The sequence below is a fragment of the Postia placenta genome, assembly GCF_002117355.1.
Source record: "Postia placenta MAD-698-R-SB12 unplaced genomic scaffold POSPLAscaffold_14, whole genome shotgun sequence".
NCBI classification, from domain to species: domain Eukaryota; kingdom Fungi; phylum Basidiomycota; class Agaricomycetes; order Polyporales; family Adustoporiaceae; genus Rhodonia; species Rhodonia placenta.
In genome coordinates this window covers 808,810-835,343 of record NW_020169845.1, presented here as the reverse complement: position 1 = coordinate 835,343, position 26,534 = coordinate 808,810, and the positions used below count along the sequence as shown (strand labels likewise).

At 53.5% G+C, this 26,534-nt stretch overlaps 7 protein-coding genes and 1 non-coding gene across 8 annotated transcripts; 4 read left to right on the top strand and 4 right to left on the bottom strand.

Moving 5' to 3' along the window:
• Positions 1-87: 87 nt before the first annotated feature.
• POSPLADRAFT_1049353 (hypothetical protein) lies at positions 88-1,990 on the top strand (the record flags this gene model as incomplete). Its single annotated transcript, XM_024479726.1, has 4 exons — positions 88-170; positions 574-730; positions 1,280-1,373; positions 1,425-1,990. The coding sequence occupies 4 exons, from the start codon at positions 88-90 to the stop codon at positions 1,988-1,990; spliced, it is 900 nt and encodes a 299-aa protein (XP_024335401.1).
• Positions 1,991-2,582: 592 nt separating this feature from the next.
• On the bottom strand, positions 2,583-5,930 carry POSPLADRAFT_1152419 (hypothetical protein; the record flags this gene model as incomplete). Its single annotated transcript, XM_024486651.1, is given in 9 exon segments — positions 2,583-2,699; positions 2,953-3,066; positions 3,124-3,556; positions 3,630-3,704; positions 3,760-3,934; positions 3,972-4,089; positions 4,786-4,938; positions 4,958-5,055; positions 5,705-5,930. The coding sequence occupies 9 exon segments, from the start codon at positions 5,928-5,930 to the stop codon at positions 2,583-2,585; spliced, it is 1,509 nt and encodes a 502-aa protein (XP_024335400.1).
• POSPLADRAFT_t132 lies at positions 2,784-2,855 on the bottom strand. Its single transcript has one exon. It is a non-coding gene; the product is annotated as a tRNA-Glu (tRNA).
• Positions 5,931-8,320: 2,390 nt separating the features above from the next.
• Positions 8,321-10,558, top strand: POSPLADRAFT_1060503 (hypothetical protein; the record flags this gene model as incomplete). Its single annotated transcript, XM_024481270.1, has 13 exons — positions 8,321-8,528; positions 8,587-8,719; positions 8,774-8,971; positions 9,026-9,174; positions 9,233-9,348; positions 9,409-9,529; positions 9,579-9,592; positions 9,649-9,815; positions 9,870-9,892; positions 9,946-10,027; positions 10,091-10,219; positions 10,274-10,417; positions 10,468-10,558. The coding sequence occupies 13 exons, from the start codon at positions 8,321-8,323 to the stop codon at positions 10,556-10,558; spliced, it is 1,575 nt and encodes a 524-aa protein (XP_024335399.1).
• Positions 10,559-10,906: 348 nt separating this feature from the next.
• On the bottom strand, positions 10,907-14,322 carry POSPLADRAFT_1173484 (hypothetical protein). The gene is made up of 9 exons (XM_024488235.1): positions 14,146-14,322; positions 13,956-14,064; positions 13,875-13,904; positions 13,243-13,410; positions 12,647-13,186; positions 12,216-12,597; positions 11,724-12,164; positions 11,196-11,674; positions 10,907-11,137 (listed from the first exon to the last, which is right to left on the bottom strand). The coding sequence occupies exons 1-9, from the start codon at positions 14,262-14,264 to the stop codon at positions 11,105-11,107; spliced, it is 2,301 nt and encodes a 766-aa protein (XP_024335398.1). The 5' UTR covers positions 14,265-14,322; the 3' UTR covers positions 10,907-11,104.
• Positions 14,323-16,460: 2,138 nt separating this feature from the next.
• On the bottom strand, positions 16,461-18,029 carry POSPLADRAFT_1041314 (hypothetical protein). Its single transcript, XM_024477885.1, has 10 exons — positions 17,881-18,029; positions 17,707-17,822; positions 17,526-17,646; positions 17,462-17,475; positions 17,239-17,405; positions 17,163-17,185; positions 17,028-17,109; positions 16,837-16,965; positions 16,640-16,783; positions 16,461-16,588 (listed from the first exon to the last, which is right to left on the bottom strand). Exons 1-10 carry the CDS (start codon positions 18,011-18,013, stop codon positions 16,498-16,500), a joined length of 1,020 nt encoding a protein of 339 aa, XP_024335397.1. The 5' UTR covers positions 18,014-18,029; the 3' UTR covers positions 16,461-16,497.
• Positions 18,030-21,051: 3,022 nt separating this feature from the next.
• Positions 21,052-23,446, top strand: POSPLADRAFT_1114509 (hypothetical protein; the record flags this gene model as incomplete). Its single annotated transcript, XM_024483438.1, has 11 exons — positions 21,052-21,089; positions 21,169-21,203; positions 21,231-21,488; positions 21,540-21,637; positions 21,695-21,774; positions 21,829-21,843; positions 22,355-22,605; positions 22,719-22,833; positions 23,009-23,067; positions 23,135-23,151; positions 23,225-23,446. Coding segments are annotated over 11 exons (1,188 nt in total), but the record flags the coding sequence as incomplete, so codon positions are not given.
• Positions 23,447-25,306: 1,860 nt separating this feature from the next.
• On the top strand, positions 25,307-25,477 carry POSPLADRAFT_1125497 (hypothetical protein; the record flags this gene model as incomplete). Its single annotated transcript, XM_024483557.1, has 1 exon — positions 25,307-25,477. A coding segment is annotated over one exon (171 nt), but the record flags the coding sequence as incomplete, so codon positions are not given.
• Positions 25,478-26,534: the final 1,057 nt, after the last annotated feature.

Here is a 26,534-nt window from a genome sequence, read left to right as displayed (position 1 = left end):
GAGGCTAACCCAGCGTCGATACCGCGCGATTATTGATTTCACAAGCGCAAAACCCCCTCTACGACACAGGCCGTGGTCAAAACTTTCATGACCATGGTTGGAATCCTACTTCAATTAGCATCGATTCCAATAATAGACACGCCAACCAAATCGGGAGTATCTATTACTAGGTACGTTCAAAATTGCCGCTTAAATCTCGCTGGAAAACAAGCGACTTTTCGCTGCTTTTGAGCGCCCAAATGTGGCTGAAGGTCGCTGAAAGGTCGCTGAAAGCATCACAGATGACTAAGCGTGATGCAGCCGTGATTTGATCACGTTTTCGGTTTGCCAAGGGCTGACCAGCCAATCAGGATGATGAATCATGCAAGCGTGACATAGCCGTAAGCCAAAATCTGCGAGCGCTTGCGCCGAGCAGTCGCTTATTTGTCGCTGTTCGAGGAGGGAAGCTCAGATTCTGCTCGCTGCTTTTGGACGCTTAAATGCCGCTTGTTTTCCAGCGAGATTTAAGCGGCAATTTTGAACGTACCTACTCACATAAGCAGCGCCTAGTCGTCTTTCATGAACATGTCATAGTAAGTACTCTTCCTCCTTTCCTTTGTCCCACCGCGTTCGGCGAGAAATAGCCGCAGGACGTAGTAAACTCGCACTGAACGGATATGCGAAAAGCGCCAGTCCTGTCTTGGCCATACGATGCGAGCTCAGCTGCGCGTCTTTCCATGGGTCCGAGAAGGTCCGCGATGTCAATCGTCAGCATAGTCGGCTCCGAGACTGCAGCTCGCCGGATAACGGAGTCCCCCTCTCAAGTCTTATAAGTCTTGTGCACTCCTCGCAATTCGGTCTTACGTATTCGCCAGTAGACACAGCAATGCCTCTCCCTTCCAATAGCCCTGAATACCCCGGCTCTGTCAGACTCAATACTCATGTCTTCTTGCTCAATCCAACTGACACAGGAAGACCGAATCCTTTACATCCCTCGTGAGTGCGAGCCGTTCTACCATGGTCCACTGCACCTTGAGAAGCACTTATTGCAGACTCGTGCTATTGTTCGGATGGTGTAAGGTCCAATCTGTGTAATCGGCAATAGCGTACTGATCAGCTGAAGTTAACGCCCAGCCCCCGCATTTATACAAATACATTGAGCCATTACAGAAGATGTTTTCTACGTCTACGATCGTTGTTGTACAATCAGATACTTCTATGCTTCTGAGGTCTCAATCATCCCTGGTATGACTTCGCACACAGCGCTTCCGAGTCTTTGCGTACGCTGATCATGCCCTAGGAAGCCCGTCTTGCTCCCATTGTGCAACTCCTGCAGCGTGAAACGTCAGGATCATCTTCCCACAGGGGAGTTCTGGTGCATGCACTCTCGAACGGTATGTCTCTTCGCTCATCTCATTTGTTCGAGGTTCCGACGTTCTGCGCAGCTGGCGGCCTCCACATCGTGAAGCTGCGCAGGGTGCTCTCCAGATTGCACGAGTCGATGCCAGCCACCACCTCAGGTCCGCGCATCCCGACAGCCCTCGTCCTGGACTCCGCCCCGTCCGCAAACCTCCTCTCCTTGGCCATCAACATCTTTGCGCCGGACAACCCCGTCATGCACATGCTATCGCTGCCCCCGCTCCTCGTGCTCTACGTGATCTTCTCCACCACCGTCCGCCTCTCCGGGTACCCGCCCCTCCTCCGCGAGCTGCGCGAGACGCTGAACACACCGGGCCTGCTGCCCACGGTCACGCCGGACACCGACCCCGCCGCGACGCCGCGGCTGTACATCTATTCGGACGGGGACCGCGTCACACCCGCGCACGAAGTGGAGGCGCACATAGGCGAGGCGCGTGCGCGGGGCTTCGAGGTGCGTGTGGAACGATTCGACCGCACGTCGCACGTCGCGCACATGCGCGAGGACCCGGCGCGGTACTGGCGAGCGGTCAACAGGCTCTGGGCGCGGGCATCATCGACGGTCCCGGGGTCGCCCGCTTTGGCATCCCTGTAGCTGGTGGTTGCGCTTCTCGAGTCGCGGTATATACCAGTGTTGTGCGAGTCGTCGAATGATCGTGCGACTGTCGTTTAGTCGCATGATGTCAGTCGAAACGACTACAAACGACGACGACTGTTCCCACGGCGGCGACTATTCCCACGACCATTCAGTCACACCTGACATTAGAGGTGATGCGGGAATGGAGGGAGATTTGGCCACAAAATAATGTACACAACAGGATGTGATGTTAGCAAGATATGTAAATGAAAATACATGTATATCCTATTGGCAGAGACTCAGCACTCAGTCAATACTATCTTCTGCATTGAAGATGAGAAGTCGAGAAGCTCATACAACTCAACTTTATCCTGCAAATATGTCCAACCCTCTTTTCCATCCTTGCGGCATCTTGCAGTCGAATAGATCTCTCAATGACAGAGAGAGGCAGCCAAGTAAAGTCATTGGGCCCCCTCATCCCTTGATCCGATGCCTCTTTGGGACTCTTCGGGCGCCTGCGTACCAGAATTGTGCACGTGAATATCGGGCCGTGTCTGCGCAAGCCGTGGGAAAAGTCGCCGCGACTTTTCGACTGTCGTACAGTCGTCGATTAATCGCCCCAGTCGTGGGAACGACTGGGACGACTGGCAGACGACTGGCCCAACACTGGTATATACGGTGTCTGTTGACGCTTGATGCTTGAGTTCTGCACCACAGTCTGATTGAGCTGTGACAGTCACATGAATCTGCTCAGGGTCTCACTCATGTCGACAGTTACCTATCTTGTCACATTTTTGGGACCAAAATGGTATTCCGACACGGGGAATCGAACCCCGGGCTATCGCGTGAGAGGCGATAATGTTAGCCACTACACCATATCGGATATACAATTGTATTTCTGACAAGTATTGGGAGGCTTGCACAACGGGAAATGCATATTGTTACATAGATCGGTTACTAGGTTGAGGCAGGATACCGACCAGTCTGAGACGTTGCGAAGAAGGGCCAATTGCTTCTGGCCAGAAGTCACGGAACTCATTCACGAGGTCCGGAGCGTCCTTTAACAGCGTCTGCACCTGGGCGTACACTTGTGACTGACAACCAAGACCAGTCAGTTTGATCAATTGCGAGAATGACCAACAGTGACGTACGTCCTGCGGCCGCTCCTGGTAAGCATGCACAACCTCAAGGAACTGTTCGTAGGTTTCAGGGTCTTCTTCGAATCGCATCTTAATCTTATTCAGGAACTGGATAGCGTGGTTGAGCTCGCCAATTGCTGCCATTCCCTCGTTCGTCCCGTTGCCTAGGTTGCCTAGAAATGAAGCGGCGGAGACTGCCTGGGGGCCTGCTGCCGGAGGCGCGAACATTATAGAGGGCGAGAATGGATAATCAGGCGGGAAAGCGGTTGTGTACTGTACGTCGACGCTGGTGGGCGTCGTAACAGTGACCATGCCCGGGTTCTGCGGATCAGTCGACACGTCGATGCGGTAGCCGGGTGGCAGGAACGTGTTGAAATCTTGTATAAGGTAGGGGCTGCTGTGGAACAACATGGAGACGCGGGCAATAACGCCCGGTGTGTCAATCCTGTTGAGGAGTCAGAACGTGCACCAACATCGGTCCCCGGGCACATAGAATGACACCATGGACCCAGACACACACCCACTCATCGAGATACGGACAGACAATCACGTCGTAACGCAGGAAGGACGACGTGCGCACTGATGTGTCCTTTCTGGAAAACTGTACGCCCGAGTGGTGGGACAAAGGACATCACAAACGCTACTCACACTTGATACATGAAGTCCTTCATAATGTCCAAAAAGTGGCTGTACACTTCTGGCCTGTCCTGGAACTGGGCCTTGATCGCGTCTAGGTAGTCCACAGCGTCTGCCACATTCAGGAGCCGCGTCGAGGTTGAGGATGGGGTCCCAGGCGGCCCCGGTGATTGGGCGCCGTCTGCGTCTATGGTATGCGGCGACATCGGTCGTGGTGAGCGCACACTCGCTGTGGGCAATGGCGCGCGTGAAGACGGTCCGGCGCGTGGTATGCTCTCGCCAGGCAGCGCGGTCGATGGCGGGTGGGGAGAAAGCCTCGGGGAAAAGGAGGCCGTCGACGGTCTGTGGCGCTCGTCAGGTGTCGCTGGCGGTGGGCTGCCGGCGAGCGATGCGCCGAGACAACGATGGGTGTTATTGGAAGGCCGTGTGGTGGTTCGCATGCGTTGACCTCCGTGCGCGCAGAGTGGTCTTGGGGGTGAAGATGAGAGCAAGCGACGGACCAGTGCCACTAGCTTGCCCGCGTCAACCTTGACCGGTCACCGGTCACCGGTCGCTCTCAGCGAGTCTTTGTCCTTTGTCTCCCCTAGGCAGCCTACAATAGAACGACCTTCTTGATGGTCAGATCAGAGGATGGTCACTCAGCGAGTCTAGATCTACATGTCGGCGGAGTCGGCTGTTCATATTCGTGTTGTACATGGATATCCGGAGCCGGCGTAGGTTGAAGGAAGTGTATTTCGTTCTGCTCACAGGAGAGTCTGAGACTTATTCATCAGAGATCCCGACATTGTGGACCAGCGCTTCACCGGCGATACTGGTTGTGAACAGGCCCACCAAGTGCGCGGCTGCCTCTTATGGGTTAGCCCGGCGCCAGCGGCACAAGCCCGGCTGGATCGCGCGGCCAGATCTGGGAGGCTATGAGAGCTTGGGAGAATCTGTCTGCTCATATTTGCGACCGTACATCCTGGACCTTAGATATGGATATGGTTGTGCAGCCTCAATGGGGGCGTTTCCCAAGTTCTCTCTCAGTGAATATCGCACAGTTGACTTGAACTTGCACCCCACGTCATGCTGCTTGCCTGGAACAGCACCGGCTATCCTGGCGCGACCAAGCTCAGCTCCCATGTTTTCGTGCTTGAGCCAGCGGATGCCGGGGGGCCCGATCCCCTGCATCTCTCGTGGGTCGAAGGCACGCTGGGTCTACGGTGCTCACGCTGACGGACGCCAGACTCGTTCTGTTTTTCGCACGGTGTGCGTCTGCAGTCTGCAGTCTGCCCCCATGTGTCCAAATCGCTCTGCCGTTCTCCGTCTCTGATGGATACATACGTGCAGTGTATGCGCAGCCCAGGTACCTGCAGAAGTACGTCGCGCCCCTGCAAGCATGTGCGCGTCCGCGTCCGCGTTGGCGGAGAGCGCAGGGCGTGGACTTGCTCGCGTCCGGGTGATGCGTGTATGCCCGTATTGGCAGTGTTGACGTTGATCGCTCGATAGACGTGACTGCTATGCGGCGGCCGGGTAGGCCAACGTGTGTCGACGGCAAGTCTGGGTGCTGAATGGAAGCATGACGCCCTGCGCCAGCCCCGAGGCGGGCGACATTGGCGCGCGGAAGCGATCAAGATCGACGTAGCGGTGGCTTTACTACTTGATCGGCATAAACGACGACCACGGGCAGCTTAGATCAGAGGCTCCTTCTGCGCCGCACTGCTCTTATATGCACCCATGCACTGACACCCTTTCTTTCCACGGCGCACCGTGATTCTGTGCTGCTCTGGAGCAGTCGACGTAAGCGGTCTACTACCTTGCGCATCCGCACCAAAAGGGTACGTATGGACGGGACGTGCGTGCTCCTCCTCCCCGCACCGTGTCCGAGCGGCTCATGCGTGCACCGGCATATGCGTCGTTATCAGTATGGCGAGCACCCGCACAATCACGCGGGCGCTCAGCCTGAGTATTTGTGGACGTCTGCCCGCGTCCTCGCCTCGCTGTGCATCGCCGCCATCGGCCGTGTGCTCTTCTGCCTTCCTCACACTGGACTCCTTCTCAATCACGAACCCCACGGCAGGCACCACACAAACGCCTCCCGTCCACCGCACTGGCTTGCGCATCAGGGTACCACGCTTACGCTTCGTCATCAGGAGACGACCATTGGCGGCATACTCCCGGCGGTCTATGTCAGACCGCGACATGAGCGCGGAAGTCAAGCTAAAATGTACAGCAACGGTCACTCTCGTCATTTACGGTAGTTCACGATCCATATCTCGATGAATTTATGTTAAAAGAGCCCATAAACTATACGCTGATCGTCATCTGTAATAGATGGCTAGTCGCCGCAAAATTACATATGCACCGAATCAGGCAGGAGTTAAGTGGCCGACGCTGGGATTAGCGCCCATCGTCCATTTTTTGGCTTAGCGATATCGCCTCAGCTTGCTTGCTACTCCTTGACACTTACTGTCGCTTACGGGGTTTTGCAAAGTCGATCAATTTTGCAAAACACCGTGGTCTCGTCTTCCACCTCAAAGACTGTACTTATGACACTTGTATAATGTTATAGACATACATTTCAGTCTATCTGTGAAGCCGATTGAGGAGAAATGTATTTGCTGTGGAATGGGAGCCTTAAGACGCTTTGTATGGCCTGCTGGAAATTCTTGATAAGACAGATCTATAGTGATTATAAGTTGTTTTCCCCAATCGGACATCCGATATAGTATGTTCCAGCCATTCCTTTCTCAATCCTCTAACACTGTCAGCAAACTGAACCCCGGCGTGTGGTAGCTTTGCAAAACAAAAGTGACATTCTCTGCCACCATGCGTGATGTTTCAATCTCCGCTCTCAATCGTGATCTGCAGATGACACGACGACAAGCTTGGTCGCGGCTTTTGCCACGGTGGAGTCTCACTTGCCGCCGTGACCCGTAAGTGACAAAGTTTGCAAAACCACTGCAATCTGGAGGCTTCCACCGACATCCCTCTACAACTCGCATTTCATTACGAATTGCCCTGAAACTCGGTATACAAATTGTTAAGACCATTAGGAATAATGCCTATGTGATAGAACGGTAGCTCTTCTACTCGTTCGAGCATATTAGTGCAGGCATCAAAATGTTTGCAAAACCCCGTAAGCCATAGTATCTGCTCCACCTGTTTCCAACTAAGTACATACAGAAATATACAATGCCAAATACAATCAAACTTGTACGTGACTACTGCGTGCTCCACAAACCTTCATGCTCCAGTCTTCGTGGCCTGCGAAACTACAAACGCACTAGCAGATAGGAGCAGGGTGAAAGTTGATGCCTAGGGTGTCACTCCACACTCTAGAGTTTCTTGTATGTTGCCGTAAGTACAACAATACTATCCGGATGCTAACCGTGCCACCTAGCACCCTACGTGTTACTACTGTCATCCTTGCCCGGATGGTTGACCCCTTACCGACGATGACTGCTTGATTCTGCTTGTGGCCGATGACGGTTTACCAGTCACCACTCTGCGAACGCCGTCGCCAGCAGGTCGAGGGACTACATGGAAAATCCACGAAGATGTGTTTCGCCTAGCATTGAGCTTCGACTGCCGTGTAAGGTGTCAAGTAGGAGTAAGCATTCCCATGAGAACGTGAATCAGGGCTGTCTCATTACTCTATGGCTGCACAGACAGAAATTATACGATCCAGCAGCAGCTAGACTGTAATGAAGATCAGGCAGTCGAGCTGAACATAAGAGTTCCAATCTCAACATGTGATATCTCAATGCGCACCGCATCTGGCAAAGTACCGATCTCAGCCCACCACAACGCATCGAAGTATAGCGATATGCATCGAGATTCGTTGTTAGTGTCTCATGTCCAAGATTGGCCAATAACCAAGTTTATCAGCGTCCAATGGGTATGCCCTAGCCATTATGCAGGAACACTTTGGTGTGGCTCATGACATGTGAACAATAAAGCGCTTCTCATGAACCCAGCCGAGTATTGAGCTTCGACACAGTGTGGTCTGATGCCATACCTATCGAGAAGTAAGAGTCACCCCCCTCAAAAGCAAACTAGAGTTGTCACATTACTCATTGCCTGGGCTGGACGACACGGACCAATAGGCGCCATCTTGTAACGTGGTTCAGGCAGCTAAGTTCAACATCCGAGATCTATGAACGAAACGTGCTATCTCAATGCTCAATTTACATCGCATCTGGCAAGGCCCCGATATCAGCGCACCCCGCATCGCATCGACGCTTAGCTATATACATCGACGTTGTTCTGGTATGGTGCCTGACATCGTGTCTCAGATTGTTCGCCAGCGTCCAATAGGTATGCTTAAACCTTCATACCGGGGCGCCTCGACCAGTGTGGCTACGTGGCATGTGAACGATGCAGCGCCTCACCGTCACAAAGCACAGGCATGCCGCGGTCGGGTCGTGGCGCTTGCAAGTCTTAGTATGTTCGGATGCAGAACGTAAGCGTACCACCTGCGCTGACGAGAGCACGATATCCACATATATGTGTGAGTGTCGGGTCAAATTGCTTCGCTGGACGGGCCCATCTAGTTTCCCGACTGCAACTCAGGCTAGGTGCCGATTCGAGCATGTCGCTTCCACACGATAGCTATGTGCTGTTGTGCGTCAGCGTTCTTCTTGTGGTCGCAGCCCATTACGCCTACAGCCGTTGGCTCTTCCCCACGCGTCGACTTCCTCTCCCTCCTGGACCGCCACGCGCTCCTTTTCTGGGGAACATACACCAAGTACCTTTGACGTATCAGCATAAGAAATTTGCGGAATGGTCCCAGCATTACGGTCAGTCCTTCGATCCGTCTCACACACCGCTCACACTAACGCGACAAACGACATGTAGGGGATCTGTTTTGTGTACAAGTATTCCAGAAGCCGATGTTCATCGTCAGCTCTATCAAAGTGGCTCGCGACCTACTGGAGACACGCTCGGCAAAATACTCAGACAGGCCGTATTCTGTCGTAGCGAACGAGCTGTAAGTCTTTCATATGCGACACAATGGCAATCCTGACGTAATATGGACGAGAAGCGTGTTTCCCCTTCGCAGGCCGACCTTGGGATTCATGCCCTACGATGAACGGTTCAGGCGTCTGCGTAAATGGTTCCAAGACGCATTGGAGACGAAGGCCTCCCTGCAACAATATCATCACATACAACGGAGGGAGGTCGGGAGACTTTTGTCGGATCTCGTACACACTCCGAAAGAGTTCTTCTCTCACATCAGGAGGTGCGCTTCAAGTTCTTCATCTCTACTCAAACACGTTGACTCACCTGCGGCCAGATATAATGGCGCACTGATGCTAGAAATTGCTTACGGACATCCGGTCGCGTCCGCAGAAGACGAGTACATGGCATTCGCAGACCGCTCCGTCGCTGCCGTCACCGACATCGGTAGTGTTGCCTCTACACTGGTCGATTTCGTTCCCATTTGTAAGTCAAGCGCACAATACGATCTTGTCCTGGAATGCAAGGTGATTCGTCATTATAGTGAAGTACATCCCGACATGGATGCCCGGCGCAGGCTTCAAGCGTCAAGCCCTGCGTGTTAAGGATATGTGGGCTGAGATGACACGCATACCGTACCAGAGAGTCCGTGATGACATGGTCAGGAAAACCCATCTCGTCATTTCCGGGTTATTGAATGCACGATTGGCCGCTTCCTAGGCTCTGGGGAAAGCAAAGCCCTCGTTTACCACTTTCATGATTCAAGAGGTGTCGCGAGATGGGCATCTCACAGACGACAATGAGTACGACATCAGCAATGCTGCCTCCCAGATGTACGGAGGTGGGTATTATCAATGCCTTTCCTATCTTGAATGCTTACTTGGCTCAAGCTGGGGTTGAGACGGTAGGTCGACTCTACATACGGCCGCAGGAGAATGTGACATCTGACCTTCGTCGAAGACCTTGCATACATTGCTCGCTCTACTTCTCGCATTGACTATCTATCCAAACGTCGTCGACAAGGCGCAAGCGGAAATCGATAGAGTCATTGGTACATCTCGACTTCCCGAGCTTGCCGACAGGGACTCTCTGCCATACTTGGGCTGTATTGTCCAGGAGGTGCTTCGGTGCGTCCACTTCACTACGCTTTAGTTCACCTATTCGTCACACATCGATCACAGATGGTATCCTGCAGGGCCACTGGGTAAGACCCTCGTATCTGAGCATCATGGAAACCAAGAGTTGACATGAGCTCAGGGATGCCCCATGCTCTCCGGGAGGACGACAGCTATAATGGATATCGTCTCCCGAGAGGCTCAATGATTGTTGCGAACATTTGGTATGTGCAGAATATACACGCTGCTTGCCAATCTCACTCAATTACATATAAACTAACTTCCAGGGCAATGACTAGAGATCCGGCGCTGTATCCAGATCCCGAAGTATTTCGCCCAGAGCGCTTCGAGGAGATGGACGCTGAGACAGCTGGTGCGCGGGATCCGCGGAAGTACACCTTTGGGTTTGGTCGCCGGTAGGACATAAGTTCAGATTGTCTTTGCATACCGTGATGTATTTTCTCATGCAGTATTTGCCCTGGTCGCTACCTCGCCGACTCCAGTATCTGGCTTGTGACGGCTAGTATCCTCGCCACCATGAATATCCGCAGGGAATGCGACTCAGCGGGTCGCGAGATCATACCCACGCCGTCGTTCAAGAGCGGCATCATCAGGTGAGAGATAATACATAATACATATAAGATGACGCCAATGATGTTGACAGCCACGTTGAACCATTCGAATGCGACATCCGGCCCCGTTCTCAGAGGACTATAGATCTCATTGCTGAGCGCAAGTACGAGACGACTGGTTAAAATATATCAATGGATTAACGATCTAGGAGTTACGACGGGAAGTGATGATTAGGCTCACTCGTATTTGTTGGATCTCGCAATTGAGGAACGCCACAGCGCGACAGCGGGTTTGGCACACATGAACACGCTGAGCCCTGCGTCCCTCTTCGATTGTTTTCCTAACCTCCGAAAAGTGAATGCGCACCCGATGAACCCGATGAACTAGAGGATCAGGCACGTTGGGAGGCGTTGAGAAATCCCTGCTCACCCTGACGGGCTTGGTCCACTTTGTACTCCATCAGACTCAAGTCAGAGCAGAAGAGATAGTTCTTGTACCATCAAATAACATATACCTATAGCGCAGCCACTGCAGTCGTGAATGATTTTGATTGCTCTAGCTCATTACATCGTGATGGAGCCAGAAGAGACGACATGTGGAGGGAGATGGCACGGAAAACAATAAAGAACGCAAAGCGGTCGTCACAGCTGCACGCGCAAACGTAAAACTACACAGTAAGGTAAGGTGACAGTCCCCTGCATCTACAGAGCGTCCATGCGCCTCCTCGTCTACTGTTGCCCTGATTTCGCCTTCGCGGCCATCTACACAGTGCATGGTCAGCGCCACGAATAAAGAACACGCAGGACAACGAGAGCGTACCAGGTTGAGCGCGGAACCCGCCTTGAACCACTCGATCTGGCCGGCATTGAAGCTGTGCGCGAGCGCGATCTCCTCCTTTGAGCCGTCCTGGTGCTTGACCACAAGCGTCAGGTTCTTGCCCTCCTGGAAGCTCTCGAGGCCGACAATGTCGACGCGGTCGCTCGGCTGGATCTTCTCGTAGTCCTCGGGGTCCACGAACGTCAGCGCGAGCATGCCCTGCTTCTTGAGGTTCGTCTCGTGGATACGCGCGAACGAGCGGGTGATGACAGCGAGACCGCCGAGGAAGCGCGGCTCGAGGGCAGCGTGCTCACGCGACGAGCCCTCACCGTAGTTGTGGTCGCCGATGACGACCCACTTGATGCCGTTGTCGCGGTACCATGCACCCGTCTGCGGGACACCGCCCCACTCGCCGTTGATCTGGTTCTTGACCTTGTTCGCCTCGCCGTTCTCCGCGTTGATCGCACCAATCAAGCAGTTTTCTGTCGCAGCATTAGCCTTTGAGCATACAACAGGAGCGAAGAATCTCACGGGAGATGTTCTCCAGGTGGCCACGGTACTTGAGCCACGGGCCACCAGCCGAAATGTGGTCAGTCGTGCACTTGCCCTTGACCTTGATGAGGATGGGGAGGTCCGTCGGGGTCTTACCGTCCCATGGCGCGAAGGGCTTCAGCAGCTGGAGACGGTCGCTCGTGGGGCTGACTGCAACCTGGACGCTGGCACGGTCCGCGGGAGGAGCCTGGTAGGTATTCTGGCCGGGGTCGTAGCCGGTAGGAGGCAGCTCGTGGCCGGAGGGGTCGCTGAACTTGAACGGCTTGCCGTCAGCACCAGTGAGCGAGTCAGTCAGAGGGTTGAAGCCGAGATCACCAGCAAACGCCATCGCAGTGACGATGTCGGGCGACGCGACGAATGCGTGGGTAGCAGGGTTCGCGTCGTTACGGCCGGTGAAGTTACGGTTGTAAGAGGTGATGACTAGAAGGAATGTGAGCTATGATGCCATCGTACACAATACAGAATGCATACTGGAGTTGGCATCGCCCTTCTTGACGTCACGGCGATCCCACTGACCAATGCACGGGCCGCAAGCGTTGGCGAGCAAAAGACCGCCGACCTCCTCGAAAGCACCGATCTGGCCGTCGCGCTCAATCGTCGCACGAACCTGCTCCGAACCAGGGGTGACCGTAAACTTGCTCTTTGTCTGCAGACCATGCGACGCAGCCTCACGGCAGATAGACGCAGCGCGTGACATGTCCTCATATGATGAGTTCGTGCAAGAACCAATAAGCGCAACCTTCAGCTCTGCGGGCCAGCCGTTCTTCGCGACCTCCTCCTTGAACTTCGAGATAGGGGTAGCCAAGTCGGGGGTGAAGGGACCGTTGATGTGGGGCTCAAGCTCGGACAGGTTCTGTATGAACATTAGTATATGCGCACAGGACATTGGATGAAGCACTCACAATCTCGATGTGCTGGTCGTAGTCGGCATCCTTGTCGGCCTGCAGGTTATGCGCGAAGCTCTGAGCGTACTTGGCGATATCACCACGCTTCGTCGCGTTCAGGTAGTCGACCATACGGTGGTTGAAGGGGAAGATCGAAGTCGTTGCACCAATTTCAGCGCCCATGTTGCAAATCGTAGCCATACCCGTGCACGAGAGCGATTCGACACCAGGACCCTTGTACTCGACGATAGCACCAGTACCGCCCTTGACCGTGAGGATACCCGCAACCTTCAGGATAACATCCTTGGGCGTCGTCCAGCCGCCGATCTTGCCAGTGAGGTTAACACCAATGACCTTGGGGCACTTAAGCTCCCATGGGAGACCGGCCATGACGTCGACAGCGTCAGCACCACCAACACCACAAGCAACCATGCCGAGACCTCCAGCGTTAGGTGTGTGCGAGTCCGTACCGATCATGAGACCGCCGGGGAAGGCGTAGTTCTCGAGGATAATTTGGTGAATGATACCAGAGCCAGGTCGCCAGAAACCGAGACCATACTGAAAGCAAATCGGCTCAATCCAAAGTTCAATAACAGCGGCAGAGCACAACTTACCTTGGCAGTTGCCGTAGCCAAGAAGTCGTACACTTCCCTGTTAGTGTTCACCGCCCGCTCCAGATCCTTCGGTCCACCAATCTGGGCCTCAATCAAGTGGTCACAGTGCACAGTGGTCGGGACGGCAGCGGTGTCCATGCCAGCAGACATGAACTGGAGAATCGCCATCTACGGAAGAATACGAGATCAGCATTTGCGACGCGTGACTAAGATGTTCAGAAAATATGTGCTCTGGAAGAGGGCGAGCGGTGTATGGACATGGCACGGCCAGAGCTGAAAGTGAAAGACATGCATGATAATCGGAGCGATATACGCGGAGAAGTGATTGGCCAGCTTGTCCATTGCAGAAGGTAGTGTATATGCTCCGGGCACAAGACGGACAATCACGTTGCCCACATTCAAAATGTTGGAGGCTCGCAAGCAATTGCGATGACCTCACAGATAAACGTCATAATGATGATAGTGCAGACGCGGGGTCACCAGCGCTTCTCGCACTCCCGAGGTGATATGGCCATGACGCGCTGAAGAAAACGGGAGGAAAACGCAAACACAGAGGGGGGGGGGCAGCAAGGGGAAAGAACGAATGATGCCAAGTAGGTCGCATACACGAGAGGGATTGGATAAACGCATACCTGAGCCGTAGCGTCCTGGCACGCAACTCGCTGTTGATGTGTTAGCGTCATAAACACACGCATCGGCAAGTAGGAACTCACGTCAGGGCGAAGCTTGAGATAACTCTTTCCTCGCACGAGCTCCTGGTTGTGTGGGTCATCCAGGTGACCGTACACAATCTTCTCTGACATGGTCAGAGGCCGCTTCAGCCTATTTGCGCGTCGGAATCAGTTCCGTTCTACACTCTGCTGCGAAGTATCGTCTTGTTCGCGACGGTGACGCGACACTCACCTCTCGCGAACAATTGCGAGGTTATCCTCGATGCGCTGGTAGTTGATGTATGCACTAGGCTCAAGGAGCGACATAGGGACCTTGGTTGCGCCAATGTTGGGTTCTGCAACGGTGGCCATGCCGGCGGCCAGCCGCTGGAGCGACCGCCAGGCATGCGCTGTGCGAGAGGAAAGGTTGAGCATCGTCGTGGACGTCGACGTGCAAGAGCGGAGAGCGAGAGAGCAAAGGCAAGACGTGTGTCGGCAAGTGCCGCGGGGCCTGACGAATTTATGGGCGGTGATTGGCCCTTCGGACGAACGCCCCGATACACCCCGGCCTCCGCTCTTACGCCGACCGTCGACGCGCCCGCTTCATCCTTTTCCACTTTCACGCGTCCCTTAGACGCGTTCGTCGCCGTCGCGCACAGCGAGCTTGACGCGATCCCTATGACTCTCGCCTGATCTGCACGCCGCACTCGTCCCGCTAAGGCTGCCCCGCGCTCTTGGCACTAGCCAGCCCGACTTCCCAAGTCCGCCCATGACCGCGGTCGCACGTCTGCTGACACTCGGACGCGGTAATCCGAATGCGACAGACCGCCCTCCTCGGTGCCGTGCACATGAGAAAATACGCCCTGGTTTCTTCGGCCGTCTCTCCACAACCGATCGCGTCCGTTCGTGGACCTGCGCCAGCTCGGGCCAATCAGCGGCTCGCTTTAACAGTGTTGCGCAACGATCGACGTGTATTCTTGTCCGTGCCCCGCCCCGCTCCTTGCACCAGTGTGGCTGCTTCTCCTTCTGCGGCTTCGACAACGGTGGATATATTATCAAGCTTTCACTCGCCTTCTCCAACGCTACTCTCTTCGCGCGGAGCACAGCGGACAGCATGACGTGTTGTAGTGGGTACATATCCGACTATCGTAGGAACCTTTGATGGAGCTTGTGAGGTATGCATGTCGATCCGTCGTCACATATCTAGCTTTTTGCTGTGCGGGCAGTCATGAACACTGCTTTCATATCAGCGATTGTTTGCCGATCATTTCATCGTGAGGACCCCGTGAATTTCACCAGATATTCCTGGTACTTCCAGTGAGTCACCGGGTTCTGCGAGGCTGACAACATGCACGGAGCATCTATGTGCGACGCGATGAAATCATTGCGAGGCTGAAGCTGAGCGCAGTAGATGGTAGGTTCTGCGCCGCTGCCATGTTCAGCCGAAGCTTCTGCCCCACATTCGTCCCAGAGTGTAATCTTTGAGGGGAGGACTATCATTATTGGGACTGTTGGGGGTTCCGCCACAAACCTCGTTCTAGGGCATAGGGATATGTCGTAATCATCGCAGCAGCGGTCCAATCTTGTCGTTGCTGTGCGCCAGATTTACAGCAAAACCAATATGGATAGACCTCCCCTCGCAAAGTACACAAATCGGCAAAGTGGGGCAGAAGCTCGCGGTAGGATTCAGCAGTGATGCAGACACACGCTCGCTACAATCCCCTCGTCCTCCCGCCGTCATTGTTCATTGAGGCGCTATATCCCTCCTCAGAAATAACTCGGTGTATAATACATGTCTAATTCATGACTAATGGTCGGATCAAGGAAGCTACTGGCATCGCAGACTCGGAGTTTGTCGCTGTCTACCTTTGTTTGCAGAAGTAGAGAGCGACGATGTAGACATTGCCAAACAGACGAGTCGTATCGAGACATCGGCACGGATCACATACCATATATGGCTGTCGTGAACAGTACTTACTGTGAGGGCGGAGGTGCCGAGCGCCGCTATGCTCCATGCCGCATATCTGTACTTTTTGCGCGGGAGGTCTATCAATATTGGGTTTTCTGTAGACTTGTCAACCTCATGAGCTCAACGCGCGAGCTGCAGATGGAGCGGGCACGAGATCTCTCAACGCCTCCCAACCTGCCTGATGCTCGAGCTCATCGGGTTCATCGGGTGCGCATTCACTTGTCGGGGGTTAGGAAATCAGTCGAAGAGGAACGCAGGGTCCAGCGTGTTCATGTGTGCCAGACCCGCTGTCGTGCTTTGGTGTTCCACGAAAGCTATTGCTGCGAAAGCTTTTGGGCAGATATACGGACGACTACTGAGTCGTGAGCGCGATTCCCTGCGACGGTTGCTTGCAGAGGCCAAAGGAGGGCACATTAAGGTTGACGAACTTATGATAGTCTGACCGAGCACCCATGAGCGTGGTTGTGACTTCGCACTCGACCACCCTTGAGAGTGGTGGACGATGTGCATGCAGTGAGCTCTCCGGATATGCCATTGTTCCTGCCAGTGTGTTCGATTGTGAGATCGAACAAATACGAGTGGGCCTGAGCAAAATTTTTCATCGTAACTCATGAATTGATAATCCGTTCATCTAGTTCAATCAGTGGTCTCGTAGTGGCGCTCAGCAATGAGATCTATAGTCTTCTGAGAGCGGGGTCGAATGTCGCATTCGAATGGTTCAACATGGCTGTTAAACATCATTGGCGTTATCTTATATGTATTATATATTAGCTCTGACCTGACAATGCCGCCCTTGAACGACGGCGTGGGTATGATCTCGCGACCTGCTGAGTCGCGCGCCCTGCGGATATCCATGGTGGCGAGGACATTAGCCGCCACAAGCCAGACGCTGGAGTCAGCGAGGTAGCGACCGGGGCAGATACTGTAGCAGAGAACAAATCAGGCTCTGAAAGACAATTTGGACAACCGTCTTACCGGCGACCAAACCCGAAGAGATACTTCCGCGGATCCCGCGCACTGGCTGTCTCAGCGTCCATCTCCTCGAAGCGTTCTGGACGAAACACTTCAGGATTTGGGTACAGCGCTGGATTTCTACTGATTGCCCTAAAATGAGTTCAAATATTCAACAGTGAGCCGTACGAGTCTCATAGTAGGGTTGAACATACCACACGTTTATGATAAACATGGAGCCTCCCGGGAGACCATATCCGTTGTAGCTGTCATCCTCCTGAAGACAGTGGGGTACTCCTGAGCCAGCGTCAACTCTCAATGCCGAGCATTCTCTGAAAGGAATGTTCTACCGAGCGGCGTTATAGGGTTCCATCTGTGATAATGTATGTTAATTATGTAGCATTAACTAAAGAAGGATGAACGCACCGAAGCACCTCCTGGACAATACAACCCAAGTATGGCAGGAATTCCCTGTCGGCAAGCTCGGGAAGTCGAGATGTACCAATGACTCTATCGATTTCCGCTTGCGCCTTGTCGACAACTTTCGGATAGATTGTGAATGCCAGAAGGAGAGTAAGCAACGTATGCAAGGTCTTCGATGAAGTTCAGTTGGCAATCTCTCCTGCGGCCGTATGTAGAGTCGACCTACGGTCTCAACCCCGGCTTGAGCCAAGTGAGCATTCAGCATAGAAAAAGCAGGAGCGAGCACTCACCTCCGTACATCTGGGATGCAGAATTGCTGATGTCGTACTCATCATTGTCTGTGAGATGCCCATCTCGCGACACCTCTTGAATCATGAAAGTGGTAAACGAGAGCTTTGCTTTCCCCAGAGCCTAAGAGGCAGCCATTCGTGCATTCAACAACCCGGCAATGACGAGTTGGGTTTTCCTGACCATGTCATCACGAACTCTCTGGTACGGTATGCGTGTCATCTCGGCCCACATATCCTTAGCACGCAGGGCTTGACGCTTGAAGCCTGCGCCGGGCATCCATGTCGGGATGTACTTCACTATAATGACGAATCACCTTGCATTCCATGACAAGATCGTATTGTGCGCTTGACTTACAAATGGGAACGAAATCGACCAGTGTAGAGGCAATACTACCGATGTCGGTGAGGGCAGCGACGGAGCGGTCGGCGAATGCCATGTACTCGTCTTCTGCGGACGCGACCGGATGTCCGTAAGCAATTTCTAGCATCAGTGCACCATTATATCTGATCATGGGTGAGTCAACGTGTTTGAGTAGAGATGAAGAACTTGAAGCGCACCTCCTGATGTGAGAGAAGAACTCTTTCGGAGTGTGTACGAGATCCGACAGAAGTCTCCCGACCTCCCTCCGCTGTATGTGATGATATTGTTGCAGGGAAGCCTTCGTCTCCAATGCGCCTTGGAACCATTTACGCAGACGCCTGAACCGTTCATCATAGGGCATGAGCCCCAAGATCGGCCTGCGAAAGGGAAACACGCTACTCGTCCATGCTCCGTGAGAATCGCTGTTGTGTCGCATATGAAAGACTTACAATTCGTTCGCTACGACGGAATACGGCCTGTCTGAGTATTTTGCCGAGCGTGTCTCCAGCAAATCGCGAGCCACTTGTATGGAGCTGATAATCAACATTGACTTGTGAAATATTTGTACACAAAACAGATCCCCTACACGTCGTTTGACGCGTTAGTGTGAGCGGTGTGTGAGACGGATCGAAGGACTGACCGCAATTCCGGGACCATTCCGCAAATTTCTTATGCTGAGACATCAAAGGTACTTGGTGTATGTTCCCCAGGAAAGGAGCGCGCGGAGGTCCAGGAGGGAGAGGAAGTCGACGCGTGGAGAACAGCCAACGGCTGTAGGCGTAGTGGGCTGCGACCACAAGAAGAACGCTGACGCACAACAGCACATAGCTATCGAGTGGAAGCGGCATACTCGAATCGGCACCTAGCCTGAGTCGCAGTCGGGAGAATGAATGGGCTCGTCCAGCGAAGCAGTACGACATGACACACTCATATATGTAGCTGTCATACTCTCGTCAGCGCAGACAATACGCTTATGTTCTGCATCCGAACATACTAAGACTTGCAAGCGCCATGAGCCGACCGCGGCATGCCTGTGCTTTGTGACGGTGAAGCGCTGTATCGTTCACATGCTACGTGAACGGGAGACGAGGTGTCCCAGGCTTGATGATTGAGGCATACCTATTAGACGCTGGCGAAGCATCTGGGTCATGATGTCAGGCACCATACCAGGATAGACTTTGAGGCATCCCGCTAAGCCTCGATGCGATGCGGAGTGCGCTGATATTGGTACTTTTCCAGATGCGGTGACTATTGAGATAATACATTTTAAGTTGGAACTCTATGTTCAGCTCGACTGTCTTATCTTCGTCACAATCTAGCTGATGGTGGATAGTACGGTTTCTGTCTGTGCATTCTAGAGTGATGAGACAGTTCTCGGTCACATTTTGGTGGGAATGCTTACTCCTACATGACATCTTACACGGCAGTCTAAGCTCAATGCTATGCGAGGTACATCTTCGTGGATTTTCCATTTGTCCCGCGATTTGCTGGTGAGGGCGTCAGCAGAGCGTTGAAGGGTGAACCATCATCAGTTAGAAGCAGGATCAAGCAGTCATCGGTAAGGGGTCAACCATCCCGGTAGGGATGACAGTAGTAACACGTAGGACGTGAGGCAACGCGATCAGCATCCGTATAGTGACTGTTATACTTACGGCATCACGCAAGGAAATTTGCGACGTGGAACGATGCCCTAGGGCATCAACTTTAACCCTGCTGCTAGTGCGTTTTCGGTCTCGCGGGCCACGAAGATTGGAGCTTGAAGGTTTGTGGAGCACGCAGAAGTCACGTATAATGTTGATTGGAGTTGGCATTATGTGATGCTGCACTGACTTGGAATAAGGTGGAATGGACACTCAATATCTAGCCTAGTGGTAGCGTTGACAAGGAAGTAGCAGCCACGCTATGAAGGTGCTGCTGAACCAAAAATGGACGATGGGCGCTAATCCCCGCGTCGGCCACTCAACTCCTGCCTGATTCGAAGCACATATAATCTTGCGGAAACTAGCCATCTATCACAGATGACGATCAGCGTATAGCTTATGGGCTCTTTTAACATGAGTTCATCGAGATATGGACCGTCTACCACCGTTAATGACGAGGCTGAACCGTTGATGTATGTTTTAGCTTGACTTCCGCGCTGATGTCGCGGTTTGCCATAGACATGCGCCAGGGGAATGCCGTCGACGGTCATCTCCGAGTCCATGAGACTGAAAACACGCTCAAACCAATGCTGCGATTGTAGAGTGTCTGCGATCATGGGGATGCACAGCGTTTACTCGGGGTCCTCGGGATAACTCGGGAGAATGCACTTTCTGCATCCAGGCCAGTCAGTACTAAGTTTGAACATTTTGCGGTCATGGGTACAGTGGTGCGATGCACTCTACCATCTACAAGAAGCGTCTGTCCAATATGTCGCACGGGGCTATGTCGGAACAGTGTCGTATCGAGGCCAACGCTTCATCCGAATGATATATTCAGTGCCACCGTTGCGGCATTGTCAAATCATTCAAACCTTCTACAGGAGTAGCAGCTCTTGGTCTCTGGAGGTACAGGTCGTGCCTCTCCCGAAGACGACAGCGATACACTTCGCGTTGGGCCGTGCTTCCTTCACATCTGCACTTGACTAGCTGTTGTTTGATGTTCGCTTTACAGAACTCGCAGAACCTGGAGGACAGTTGTGTCATCCAACTTCGTTACCACTCGCTTGATCCCCGTTGCTTAAACGCTCAGGACTCAGGGCTAAGGTTTCATATTGCTGCGCACTGACGCTGAACTATATACCAAAGACCCTGAGTCTTATTTACTAATACTTGGGCCAGTCGTCGTAGGGTGGTGGAGAGGAACAAGATTGTGGACTTCAAGACCAACTCGCGTGGATTAGGATTGGACTGCATGTCGCCGAATAGAGGCGGGGACATGGCTGGTGTGGTATTCAGACGGCCCCTCACCTTCCAAAGATGGTGGGAAGACGTTTTCCATTCATCACTAACAGATGGCACCTGTGAGTTCGCACACTTGCTTCTCTGCATGCCATCACGACCACGGGAATGTGTTGGCAGTAGCATCTTCGAGTGGTCTCGCGGGGAAGACAAACATACATATATACAGACTGCCTTCTATTTGACCTAATCACTGACCTTCCCTTGTCGTGTCACGGCACGCAAGATGTCGGCGCTGAGTGACGCCGAGTACCTGCGGCAAATGTGAGTCCTTCCACCCGCATGGGAGCTACTGAAACTCGGTTCTAGTGTCAGCGTTTTCATATTCTTGTGCACAATACAGCTACCTGCAAAATGTCGCATCTGTAGCCTGTCTCAGTACGTTGGCTGTCGATCCTTGAACAGGTCGACGAACTGACAGGCCGCCCTGGAACGCAGCCGTCTACACGTATGAGCTTGTCATCACTATAGAGCAGCAAGTGCGCTTCCTTGCACGCCGACGCTTCTCCGCCATCGCCGTGCTGTACACATCGATGCATCTCTCGACGATGATCTTCCTACTGGCCTGGCTTGTTGGCTGGGTCTTCCGGGACTGTCACAGCGTATTCATAGGTAATCTGCTTGTACTTCTAGTGAACGCGGTTCTCCGCCTTGTCTTCGGAGGTAGGCATGCTGACTGTCTGGGTCGTCCTAGTATCCACTCACGCGGCATAGTGATATCTGGTTTCCGTGTGTATGCAATCAACGGGCAGAAGCTGCTGCTTCCGTTATTCATTGCCGTGCTCTACGTCCCAGATATTGTAGAATGGACGGTACGTCGCCTCGAGCAGTGCGCTGCGGTTACTGACACTGTCTACGACCAGTGGCAGGCATCGCGACAGACCTACACCAAGGATCCAGTCATAGGCTGTGTGATCAACTATAGCCTCTCGAAAGGCGTCGAGAATATGTGGGTCTCAGACGGCTGTCACTGCCCATCTTCATCACTAATCATAGGGCATAGATGTAAGGCAGATTGGTTTGTGCCCTAGCGGATGGGGATACTGAAATCAGCACCACACTTTAGTGACGGCATTCACGCAGGCCTGCATCATTGTGTCAGAGCTCTTGGTTGTGATAGCTATCTGGCGATTAACATACCACGTCAGGAAGGTAATGATGACAGCACAGTCTCAGCTGACTGTCACCATGCTGTTGATACGCGACGGTGAGGCTCACTGGTTTTGTTAACGATAGTGCACTTGACTGAGCAAATGCATGTGCATAGGCAGCATGTACTTCGTGTATGTTTCCATGACGCAAGATGAGGCGGCGTGGTGTATCTGATTATAAGTTGCGCAGCGCCCTGGTTATCTGCACCGCGTTGGACATTTACATTGAATATCGAACCGTGAGCATCTTATCCATGTCTTTAAAGTGGGATGGCTGACAATACTGTTCAGTTCTTCCCATGGATAGGCTCGATCACGACAACGTGCGTGTCTTCTCCCATCTGAGACAGACGTGTACTCACACTTCACGCCCTATAGCATCACGACGATACTCATTTCGCGCATGTTCCTTAACCTGTCGAACATACACTATCCACCAATGGGGCTGACGACAACGACTGCGACGCAGCATCTCGCAGATACTATGCACTTTGGGTCGAGCGAGTGGCACACGAACGTGTTCTCGGCGGACGCGGCGTCCTCGTCTGACGTCGTGCACGATGGTGAAATAGACATGACTGGGTACATCCTGGAGCCGCGTGGGACGACGAGCGGCGGCACGAGCTACGGTATGCCGCAGTCGAGGAACTTGGAGTCTGCGGTATGACCACTTAGCGAAATGTCGATTTCATGCGCATGTGATGACATAGATAAGTGGCTGCTGCGATATGGTATTACTCAGAGATTCTGGACCAATTAGAGCATGAATATCTACACATCTCTCTGGAGAAACAGCAGGGAACTCGATATGCGGCCAGAAATGATATTGGCACCATATATAACACATTCCGGGATCAGTGAATCATACTGTGGCTTATTGACGTTCAAGCTCTGCCGCAGGCGGATCGAAAGGCCTTCCGCACAGACGCTCGTTCGTACGAGATGTCTGGCGGTGATGCGCCTGTGGCGCAGTCCGGACATTGTTTGGACGTTGTTTGGCTCACTATACAGTTCCTTATTTTCGTACCGTAGAACTCTTGCTCTCGCGCGTAGGCTGACTTCAGTTCGTCCCTTACGGCCTACTGAAGTCAGTGAGTACCTTTAGACATATCAACAGTATCAATATACTAATGTATCGTAGATATACTATTTGTACAGGTGCATACCTATCCCGAGTTCGTCCCTTACGGCCTACTGAAGTCAATATACTATTTGTACAGCGCTCTCGTCCCACGTTAGGTTTAACAGGTTATGAGCCCTACCGACGCTTACGAGATCACGCTCGGCTCCAATGAGTCGCCCGTCAGCCGCCTCCCCAAGCTCGCTGAGGATGGATCGAACTGGGTCTTGTTCAAGGCCCAGTTCAAGGCGACGGTGTCGTCCAAGGGCCTATTGCGGTTCCTCGAAGGTCGCGACAAAATACCTATCGAACCGACAGCTCCAGGCGTCGATTCAGATGCTGACGAGAAGTACGAGAATGCTCTCGACATCTGGACAGGGAAGCATGAAGCCATTCGCGCACTCCTTTTCCAGACCATTCCGGAGACAATGAAGCTTCGCATCCTTTCCCTGCCGAAGGCCTCGGACGCCTGGAACCTTGTCTGCAAACAATACGAAAATCAAGGGGAGTTTGTTCAGATGGACATTCTCACCCGTATGCACGCCCTCACCACCGAGAACGGGAGCGACCCTCGACCGACGCTCAATGAGCTACAGCGGCTACGCACAGAGTACGCCGCCGCCGGAGGCTCCCTCGATGACGCAGGCTACAAGGCGATCATCCTCAAATGCCTGCCGTTGAGCTACAGAGGTGTGGTACGCACCATCTTGTCTTCTGCACACCTCATAGCTTTGGCAACATCGGTGCCCACTCCGGGTACATCACCTTCACCGCCTGGTACCACCTCCGCGACGCCATGCTCTGGCCTATCTCCAACAGCACTGGTCGAACAAATCTACGCAATAGCGCGAGATGAATTCGCCTTGGCCGGCCCTGTTCTCGCCAACGACTCTGCTCTTGTAGCAGACAGCTCCAATAAGTGCTTGAATTGCGGACGCGCTGGCCACACCAAGCCAAATTGCTGGAGTAAAGGTGGAGGGAAGGAGGGCCAGGGACCTAGGAGCAAAGCTCGCCGTGAGAAGGCCGCAACGGATGCGCATGAGAGCGCGAAAGCCGCCATCGCTGAGCTGGACAATGACGGCGATGTCTTCGCATTCAAAGCCATAGACTTGCCCGTCACTGACATCCACTTGCGCTCTGCAACCGGCAACGTACCTCGCCTCTGGGACTCGGGCGCAACACGACACTTGCACCCCATACGCACAGATTTTGCGAACTTCTGCAGCATCCATCCTAAGCCTATCCGGACGGCTGACGGTCGGGTGTTTTACGCTACCGGAGAGGGAGATGTCCTACTGCCGACTGAATACAAGGGCAGTAAGATGAAGGTGAAGCTCCAGGATGTTTTGTACACACCGAGTATTCCCCACTCCCTTATCTCCGTCAGCCGGGCCACCAAAGCTGGCTTCTCCGTCCGTTTTGAACCCGACGGCTGTCATCTCATAGCCCCCAATGGACGCACCTTGTCGCTCATCCCCGCTCATCAGGGGCTATACTCTACCTCGACAGATAGCAGTGCACAGGAGGGAGCGCTCAGTGCAGAGGTCATGTCCGTGTCACTGCATGAGCTGCATTGTCGCATGGGCCATGCATACAGCCCCGCTTTGCTCAAAATGGTCCGTGCGGGTGTGGTCGAAGGTATCAGGCTGTCGGACGAGTCCAGCGTCTTCTGCAACTCGTGCATGAGAGCCAAACATGCCCATGAGCCTTTCCCAAAGCAGCGCTCAAGCCCACGTGCTACCAAGTACGGTGAGCGCGTTCACATGGACGTCTGGGGAAAGGCGCCTGTGGCTACTCTCGGTGGCAAGGAGTACTATGTCTTGTTCCTCGACGATCACTCCGACGAGGCCATCGTTCACTTTTTGCGACGGAAAAGCGACACGTTTGGCCGTTACAAAGCATATCGGGCTTGGGCTAAAACACAACGTAGCGCCGAACATGCAAAGGAGCTACAGTGCGACTGCGGGGGCGAGTATCTAAGTGAAGAATACAAAGCTTACCTCGAGGGGGAGGGAACCATCCGCCGGCTCACCATACACGACTCGCCCCAACAGAACGGCAAAGCCGAGCACCTGAACCGCACCTTGACTGAGCATGCTCGCGCTATGCTCATTGGTGCCAGTCTCCCGAAGTTTCTTTGGGGTGAGGCTGTCTCTCATGCTGTGTGGCTTTGCAACCGCACGACCACAAGCAACACTCCCAGTGCAACCCCGCATGAGCTCGCCACGGGCAACAAACCCAATCTCGCCGGGCTACCTCGCTTTGGCGCCACAGTGTGGGTACGCATTGACCCTGCAACCAAACTCGACGTCAAGTCAAAGCGCGGCCGTTGGGTTGGTTTTGACCTGCAAAGCAAAGGTCACCGGGTCTACTGGCCGGACAAGCGGATTGTTGGCGTGGAACGTGATGTCCATTTCGAGCCGGGCATTTCCGTAGCTGCAGTCGATATGCCGCTCGAGGGGGAGCAATTGTTGCACGACCAGCACCCTCCTGCCGAGCCAGTCAGCCAACATGCACCCGGAACAGATGTTGTACCTGTTCCGGAATCAGCTATTGATGGCGATGCAAACCACGACTGTCACGAGTTGGTACGGCATCTAGCCGTTTTTTAATTTTTTCCTTTTCGCGGGCTCGAACCCGCGACCTCTGTACTACTTGCCCGATATGGATGCATCATTATCTACTGTACGATTAGATTAGATAGGACGGTAGTGCACGGCACAGCTCGGGCTCCGCTGACACAGCCGCTCTGACTCACCGGCCCCCGGGGCCGCGTCGGCATGCTGTGCACGGACCAGCTGCGCACGGACCAATGCGCACAGCCTGCCCTTATCCACCCCTGTATATAAGCCGGCCTCTGCTGCCCTAGGGACCTCAGTTTCGACCTCTTGTCCCTAGGTCAGTAAGCTCATGTACTTACTTACCTTTCTAAATGCTAACTTACTTGTCCCTTGTCGCGACTTGAGGTCAAGCGACAGGGAAATATCTAGAAGCGAGGGGTGTCCGACTGGTTCTCACCGAAGCGATGGTGAGCGAGGCTCAAACCTAAGGCTAGGGACAAGTAAGTTAGCATTAGAAAGGTAAGTAAGTACATGAGCTTACTGACCTAGGGACAAGAGGTCGAAACTGAGGTCCCTAGGGCAGCAGAGGCCGGCTTATATACATGGGGAGATAAGGGCAGGCTGTGCGCGCTGGTCTGTGCGCAGCTGGTCTGTGCGCAGCATGCCGACGCGGCCCCGGGGGCCGGTGAGTCAGAGCGGCTGCGTCAGCGGGGCCCGAGCTGTGCCGTGCACTGCCGTCCTATCTAATCTAATCGTACAGTAGATAACAACGCGTCCATATCAGGCAGGTAGTACAGAGGTCGCGGGTTCGAGCCCGCGGAAAGGAAAAATCAAAAAACAGCTAGACGCCGTACCAACTCGTGACACTTACCCCCCC

Excerpts from the sequence above, each read along its gene's own strand:
- POSPLADRAFT_1173484 (XM_024488235.1), bottom strand. The coding sequence starts at position 14,264 with ATGGCCACCGTTGCAGAACCCAACATTGGCGCAACCAAGGTCCCTATG. Across the intron at positions 13,905-13,955 it reads ATCTCAAGCTTCGCCCTGAC|CGAGTTGCGTGCCAGGACGC; the intron begins GTGAGTTCCTAC and ends ACACATCAACAG. Across the intron at positions 12,598-12,646 it reads ACGACCAGCACATCGAGATT|AACCTGTCCGAGCTTGAGCC; the intron begins GTGAGTGCTTCA and ends ATGTTCATACAG.
- POSPLADRAFT_1041314 (XM_024477885.1), bottom strand. The coding sequence starts at position 18,013 with ATGCTAGAAATTGCTTACGGACATCCGGTCGCGTCCGCAGAAGACGAG. Across the intron at positions 17,186-17,238 it reads ATTGTCCAGGAGGTGCTTCG|ATGGAACCCTATAACGCCGC; the intron begins GTGCGTTCATCC and ends ACATTATCACAG. Across the intron at positions 16,966-17,027 it reads ATGTTTATCATAAACGTGTG|GGCAATCAGTAGAAATCCAG; the intron begins GTATGTTCAACC and ends AACTCATTTTAG.